At 43.6% G+C, this 7,999-nt stretch overlaps 1 protein-coding gene across 1 annotated transcript in view; it reads left to right on the top strand.

The window, feature by feature from the left end:
• Positions 1-1,209: 1,209 nt before the first annotated feature.
• The window catches only part of SUSD5 (sushi domain containing 5), a 93,750-nt gene continuing 86,960 nt past the window's right edge, over positions 1,210-7,999 (top strand). Inside the window, exons 1-2 of the mRNA XM_012001014.1 lie at positions 1,210-1,795; positions 6,310-6,487. Of these exons, the coding sequence (XP_011856404.1) occupies positions 1,684-1,795; positions 6,310-6,487 (290 nt within the window). The 5' untranslated portion in view covers positions 1,210-1,683. The remainder of the gene's footprint in view (positions 1,796-6,309; positions 6,488-7,999) is intronic.

Raw genomic sequence — 7,999 nt, 5'->3', positions numbered from 1 at the left:
AAAAAAAAAAAAAAAAAAGAGGGAAGGAGCTAAGTAAATTCATTTATACTTGTCAGGCCTCACTGCATTTAACACCTCACTGCGTTAATAGTTACCACGCCTGGCTAATTTTTGTATTTTTGTAAAGATGGAAATTTCACCATGTTGGCCAGGCTGATCTCCAACTCCTGACCTCAGGTTACTGGTCGGTCTCCGCCTCCCAAAGTGCTGGGATTACAGGCGTGGGCCACCGTGTCCGGCCAGTATTTGTATTTTGAAAGCAAAGTTTAATTATCCAAAAGAATTACTCACTAATAGCAGCCCTTGTAGTTGATGGGAAGTAATAAGGAGAGAAGAAATCTTTTCAGTACATTTTGACAATTAATGTAAGCTGAAAAATGACACCTGTAGTAAATCAGATGTGGATACAAATCCAAGTTTTTACCGTGAAAAGAAAGTAAATTCTTTCAATGTCTGTGTCCTGGTTCATTAAATGAGGATAATCATCTGCGCCTTTAGCATCAATCACTTGTTCAATTGTAAGTATGTTTTATTTAAGTGTGAACATTTTTAGGACAGATTGCAGCCACATTCAGGGTCTAGCACAGGGGCAGGCATGTTGTGGACACTCAATAGATGTTTGTTGACCCATACATGAATATAAAAGGGATTTGCAAATTGTAGAGCACCACGCATGCCTCAGTTATAACAATACTTATCTTTATTACTCCACCTATGAAGAAAGCAAGTTCTTCTCTCACTGGAAGTGCTGGTGGTGGGGAGACAGGCTGGGGGCGAGCAGGAAGAAGGAATGAAGTCAAACAGGGACCTCTGCAGCAGAATCCATTGGGACACTTACTTAGAATGTAGATTCCCAGACCAGACCGATAGAGTCCGAATCTCAGACCCTTTCGAGGTCAAACAGCCCTGATTTGGGAGGTGGGTGATAATGGTGACAGCCTCATTAGCGCTCTTACTGCTCCTTGAGAAATACTAGTACCGGGCAAAGTGGTGAAGGAAGCCTTCCTGAAGCTGTCCTTTCCTCAGTGACTCTCAAACTACGCTTTTACGAAAGAGGAATTTCGCTATTCCACGCGTTTCATACCTTAGAGAGAGGGTGGTAGGTAAGTTAAGATTTTCCTCTCTTCATTAAAAAAAAAAAAAAAAGTGATGGTGGGGATGGGGAGAAGGCCAGCTGAAAAGTAGAGGCCGAGGACAGAGTTAGACACCCGTTTTCTAACGGTCCTGCCGGAGGGGCTCGGCCTCTCAGACTGCGTCACCCTTTCTCCAAGGGTCCCCAAGACGGGCGGGGGCTCCCTGCGGCCGGCTCGCTACTCTCCCCGCCTCCCTGCGCCCTCACCCTCCGCCCCGCTGTGCCCGCGGAGAGCGCGGTCCGGCGCAGCCCCTTTTGGCACCGAGGTTTCCAGGTGCCCAGCGCGAAGGCGGAGCCGGGTTACAGCCGCCTCCTCGGCGCCACAGAGAAGACCCCCGGGAGTTCGGCGGCCCAGGCGCTCCGGCTCCGCGTCCCGAGCCTCCCCCGGCTCTCCGCGCTCCTCCCTCTCGGCGCGCCCGGCGCGAAGCCTGCGATTCGCGAGCCGAGCGCAGAGCGCAGAGCCGAGTGGCGCACGCTGGGCAGTGGCCTGGGCAACCCCAAGCGCAGCCAGAGCCCTCACCCGAGCCCGCTGGCCCGCGCACTCCCGGACCATGACTGCCGAGGGACCCAGCCCGCCTGCCCGTTGGCACAGCCGCCTGCCCGGGCTCTGGGCGGCGGCGCTGCTCCTGCTCGGTCTGCCGCGCCTTTCGGTGCGGGCGGATGGTGAGTGTGCGGGAGGCGGCGGGGCGGGGGGTGGAGCGTGGGTTCCGGGCAGGGAAGGCGTAGCTCGCCGGGGCTGCTCCGTCGGACCAGCCTGGCAAGCGGCAAGCGCAAGTCTGAGAGGAACGAGCGAGCGGCGGTCCTGGGACCCGGCATCCCTCTCCTGGCCCACCAAGTCTCCTCGTGCCCGTGCGCCCAAACGCCCGCCTGGTGCCTGGACCTCCCTTAGTGCCGAGCGCGCAGGTCCCGCAGTCCCGCCGCTGGCTTTCCTAAGGTCTCCAAGAAAGCTCAAATGAAATCACCTCTAAGGTACCCTGGAACCTCCTCTGCTAAGGAGTGATTTTCCGCAGTCCCTCAGTTTCTCAGCGTCTATTTAATGTGCCCCCGAGGACACCGCCAATGGTTAGAAAACTCCCTCGGATATTTTGGCTTGGTCCAGGAAGACGTGAAAGATAAGTGGGAATCAACGAGGCAAAGAGAGAGAGAGAAGAATAGCCTGGGCAGAGGGAATAGCACGTGCAAAGGCTGTGACAGGAAAAATGGGACAAATGATAAAGCAAAGTACCTGGAGGAGAGGGGACGCCTTGAGACATGAGGTAGAGAAATGGGCAAGGGCCAGATTATGGCAGGTTCTCTGAGAATTTATCCACTTTTTGTTTGTTCGCTTGTTTTTTGAGCCTGAATTTAGCTTTTAATACTTGCCCTAGAATGAGCAGGATTGGAACTCTGTATCCATTCCGTTTTGAAAAGCTAATTCAGCTGTGTTTTCCTATTGGAACAAAATCCCGCTGACATGGTACAGGAGCATCTGAAGGAAGCAAGCTTAAAACCAGCAGTTCTCACACCCATGAGGAAGTTCTAGCTTCGGACGAATTAGATTGATAAAAGAGAAAAGCCCTCCGTCGATTTAGGATGCGTTGTGTATTTTAAAATGTGATTCTTGTTTAGCCAACGATATTGGGTGCAACTAGAAGACACGAAAAAGAAAAGAAAAGAAAAGAAAAGAAAAGAAAAGAAAAAAAGCATGGTTGTCAGGGAAAGGGGAAAGCCAAGGAAAAAACCCTCTAGGTCTTAGTTTTTAGTGCTCTCTGGTGTAAGTGCAGGCTTGAAAAGCTCTTCGTTCCTAATTAAGGATGAATGTCTTATTTCTCCATATCCTCAGAGACTATGTTAGAGACAAAACAGTTTTAACTTTGAAGGCTGTTAGTAACCACTGTTAATTTTTTAAATGGACATGTATTTCACATAAAATTCGTCATTTTAAAATGTACAGTTAAGTGGGTTTTAGTACATTCATTATGTTGTGAAAACCATGGTTTGCATGCATCTAATTCTGGAACGTTTCCATCACCCCCAAAAGAATCCCATACCTACTAGCAGTCTACTGATAATTCTTCACTGTAGTGTTTTTTGACTGACATTGAACCATGAAAATTAAGCTGATTTTAAAGAATGCAAGTAGAATAAATTGGAGCTCATATTAACCTTTGAACAAGATATATTGTGCCAGTTTTAATTCCTTTTAAGTAAATATTTTTGTCATCCATAAGGTTTTAGAGTTTCACCCCATTATAACTGTTTAAGTGGAATGCCATGTGGATAAGGATCAATATTTTGTGCCTCTCTAGCTTGATACGGGTCATAGCAAATTAAAGGCAGAAATGTCACTGGTCAAAGAGAAAGTAAGGACAACACCAGAGGACATGATTCTTTGTCTCTTTCCTTTTCTTTCCCCACTTCCTCAATGGACAATTATAGGTATATTTCCTTTAAAGAAACTCAATTTTCTGAGCCCCAACATTTATACTAAAACCAGGAAGAGTTATAAGCTATATTATCAAAGGATTCTTTTTGGTACTAAATTCTTAACTACCACCAGTTCCTACATTTAGTTATTTGTGTGCTGTGGTGATGGGAGGAAGAAGAAGAAATGCTCAGCTTAAGTATGATGAATTACAGATATTTGAAGAGAGAGATTTGGAGAGAAACTATTTCTAAAAACATGTCATCTGTATAAGGATGGTCTGTGAAATTGTATGCGTAGGCAGAATCCTAAGGAAAAATTTTACAGCAAGAAGACATAGAACTGAGCCTGGAGTGAGGGAAGCTGGTTTGGGATTATTGAATCTATGTTCATGAAATATATTGGCCTATAATTTTCATTTTCTATAATATCTTTGCCAAGTGTTGATATCAAACTTATGATGGTTCCTAAACCGAATTGGAAAGTTGTTCCCTCTTTAACTCTCTGAAAGGGTTTCTGCCGGTGAGGGCTTTTGTTTGTTTGTTTTGGTGTGAGATCATCTGTGTCTGAAGGTTTTCCTGTAGGAAGATTTTAAATAATAAATTTAATTTCTTTAGTAGATAAAGAAATATTCAGGTTTTAAAATTAATTTTGTGTCAATATTGCTAAGTTTTGTTTTTTAAAGTTTTTTCCCCACTTCATCTAGATTGTCTAATGTGGCATATGCAATGTAATAATTTCTAATTATCATTTCGGGGTCCACGGGGTCTGTAGTGATGTTCCCTTTCATTCTTGATATTGGTAATTTGTGTTTTTGCTATTGGTAATTTGTGTTTTCTTTTTTTGTCTTGATCAGTCATACTAGGGGTTTATCCATTTTATTTTCTCGATTGTATGTCTGCTTTCCATTTTATTGATTTCTGCTCTATCTGTATTATTTCCTCTTCCTACTTTAGAAGATTTGATTTTGTGGGACTTTTGTGTTAGTTTTTTGAGCTAGAAACTTAGATCATTGATTCTCAACCATACTTTTTTTTGTATTAATAATATGAGTTCTGAGGCTATAAATTTCTCTTAAACTACTTTAGTTTCTCCATAAGTTTTTGGCCCTTGAATTGACATGTTTTATTTCAGTTGTGATTTCTTCTTTGAACATAGTTTATTTAGAAGTATATTTTGTAATTTCGCACAAGGGGATTTTCCTAGTTATTGCTTTGTTATTGATAGGCAGTATAACCAAGTGATTGAAATCACTAACAGGGAGCCATACTGCCTGATTTTGTATCTCTGCTGTGTGATCTTGGACAAGTATTAATACTAAACCTTAACTATAAAATGAGGATGATAATACCACATATATCATAGAGTTGTCATAAGGATTAATATAATGAGTATTTGTAAAGCAATTTGAACAACATCTGGCCCATAGTAAATACTATGTAAGTGTTTCATATATAAAATCAGTGATTTTAGCTTTGTTGTAGTCTAAAAGGCATGGTTGGTATGATTTTTGTCTTTCAAGGTTTTTTTAGATTTGCTTTATAGCTCAGTATTTAATCAGTGTTACAAATATTCTGTGTGTGCCTAAAATGAATGTGTATTCTGTAGTTTGGTATGCAGTACTGCACGTAGGTTCTTACATCAAGAGTGCTAATTTTGTTTTCTGTTTTAACAATTACTGAGAGGGACAGTAGTTTAAAATTTCCTCAAGGATTGAATTTTTTTGTTTTTCCTTGTAGTTTTGTTGGTATTACCTTTTTATAGTTAAATGTAGGAGTACCAGTCACCTATGGATATGTTTGTTTAATTTTTTGTATTATTATAACTTTTGGTTCCAAAGCTGGGGAATTATTATATTTATTATAATAATTTTGCAAGTAGATGGCTTGTCTTAGTCTTTTGCAAGCAGATGACTTGTGTCTTAGCTGTATCTTAGTCTAATAACTGATGTATTATGAAAAAGTTGGTGACAGATGTAAGTAAATGGTCTCATTCTAAGTAGGTGTTTTCTCCCCCTGCCTTTACCTTAACTTGATAGGGCCACCCAAGGCATTGCTTCATTCCTCCAGGAGGCTCCTGGGGACCTCAGCGCTCCCTCCGGTACCATGGTTTTCTTGCCTAAAATTCTCATCTGCTTTCAGCCTGGGCTTTCACCTCTGCCTGAATTCATGTTCCCATCCCCCCGCTGATCACACATTCTTTAAGGCTCACTACATGTCCATACATTATTGTGCTTAGGAAGCCAAGGTGTACCAGACATCATCCCTGTTTTCTTGTCCAGTAGGAGAGAAGTACAGCAGACACAAATGAATGTATTGTGAAAGGGGCCTGGTAATATACTAAGGCAAGGGACAGAGAGAAGGGAAGCAACCTGTTGTATAGGGGATCATCCTAGGGCTGAGGGAGGCAGAAGAAAGCAGAGCTGAGGCCTAAATCAGTGCCTTAGACATCAAGTGACCTAACTTAGGGAAGCATAGGACACTGAGCCTTGACACATGATATTTGTAAAACACCATTTTAAAAGAAAGATTTGAAGGGCTTTTCCAAATCGACACGCTGGAGCAGATGGTTAATTTTGAAAAAAAAAAAAAAAAATGCTAGTGTAATTGTCATCACCTGATCCCAGGGATGGTGTGCAGTGTGGTAGCTGCTGCACTTTGAACTTCAGGGAAGGACTGCAGTTCTAACTGGCGTCTGCCAGAGGATGAGTTTGCTGAGACTAACTTCCCATGGATCCTGAAATCCACATGTGTTTGTGCTTGTCCCCACACAGGAAAGCTCTTTGTGCTGGAGTCTCAGAATGGCTCTCAGGGCCTAGAACTGGAGGCTGCTCGGCTTTCCTGCAAGAGCAGGGGCGCTCACCTGGTGTCTGCAGACGAGCTGCGGAGAGTGGTACAGGATTGCTCCTTTGCGGTGTGTGCCACTGGCTGGTTAGCAGATGGCACTCTTGGGTAAGTCAGGCGAGCGCTCCTTTTCCAACTCACCCCAATTGCACCACCAAGGCTTATGTAGGGCTCAGTAATTGTTCTGTTGAGATACCAGTACAGGGAGAGTACAGTGGGCAGTAGCCTCCAGTGTGTTCATATTTTGCTTTCTTTTGTGTGAGATGGAGTCTAGCTCTGTTGCCCAGGTTGGAGTGCAATGGTGCAATTCTAGGTTCACTGCCACCTCTGCCTCCCAGGTTCAAGTGATTCTCCTGCCTCAGTCTCCCGACTAGCTGGGATTACAGGCGTCTGCCACCATGCCCAGCTAATTTTTGTATTTTTAGTAGAGGTGGGGTTTCACCATATTGGCCAGGCTGGTCTCAAACTTCTTACCTCAGGTGATCCACCTGCCTCGGCCTCCCAAAGTGTGAGCCACCGCGCCTGGTGTGTGTTCATGTTTTGAGTTTGCTTATAAAAGCATTTTTCTGGAGTTCTGTCAGAATTCTTTTATCCCCTTACTTTGTTATGTTGAATTTTCTTTCTTTGTTTTAGACATAGGGTCTCACTCTGTCAACCAGGCTGGAGTGCTGTGGCATGGTTACAGCTCACTGCAGCCTCAACCTCCTGGGCTCTAATGTTTCTCCTGCCTCAGCCTTCTGTAGCTAAGACTACAGGCATGTGCCACCACACCTAGCTAATTGTTTATTTTTATTTTTTATAGAGATAGAAAATGCTTGCTATGTTGCCCAGGCTGGTCTCGAACTCTGACCTCAAGCAATCCTGCTTTGGCTTCCCAAAGTGCTGGGATTACAAGCATGAGCCACCCTGCTTAGCCTTGAATTTTTTTAAGTAATAAAAATAATACTTGCTTATTGCAAAAATTTCAAATAATGCATATATATACATAAAGTACAAAATAAGTTTCTCTCTTCTTCTCCACCTCAGAGATAATGACTATTAACTGTTTGGTATACATTCTTTATCCCTTTTTTTCTGTGGACACTCATCTGCATATATATATAGAGAGAGAAACATGGCATGGAGGTTTTAAAATATGGCCACAATTTTTTTCACACCACTGGCATCAACAGGTGTGTTCGCCTCTACAGCAAAAGTGAAATTACTTGACTTCTGAAGTTAGGCTGGAAAAATCCATACTGCATCTGTCTAGATTTCTGGGGACACTCACTTTTGTAGCCTTGAGATGCCATGAGGAGTCTGACTGTGCTGAGATGGGTGTGCTGTGAGGAAGGCCAGATCACATGGAGATATCTCCGTTAGGGGCTCTTGCCAACAGCCGTAACCAATGTCCTAGCCCGTGGCCAGCATTAACTGCCAAAAATGTGAATGAAGATGCCTCTAGGTGATTCTAGTCCCCAGCCATTGAGTTATTGTCAGCCTGTGAGTCTTGCCAGCTCAGCCCCTAGACTTTATATGCAAGACAAGCCATTCCTACTGTGGCTATCTGAGTTCCTGACCCGTGGAATCCTTTAGAGAAGTAATTGTTATGGCCAGCTAGGAGAAATCTTTCCAATAGTG

The sequence above is a fragment of the Mandrillus leucophaeus genome, unplaced genomic scaffold (assembly GCF_000951045.1).
Source record: "Mandrillus leucophaeus isolate KB7577 unplaced genomic scaffold, Mleu.le_1.0 Scaffold646, whole genome shotgun sequence".
In the NCBI taxonomy this organism is placed as follows: Eukaryota; Metazoa; Chordata; class Mammalia; order Primates; family Cercopithecidae; genus Mandrillus; species Mandrillus leucophaeus.
This window is presented reverse-complemented; position numbering and strand designations above follow the sequence as displayed.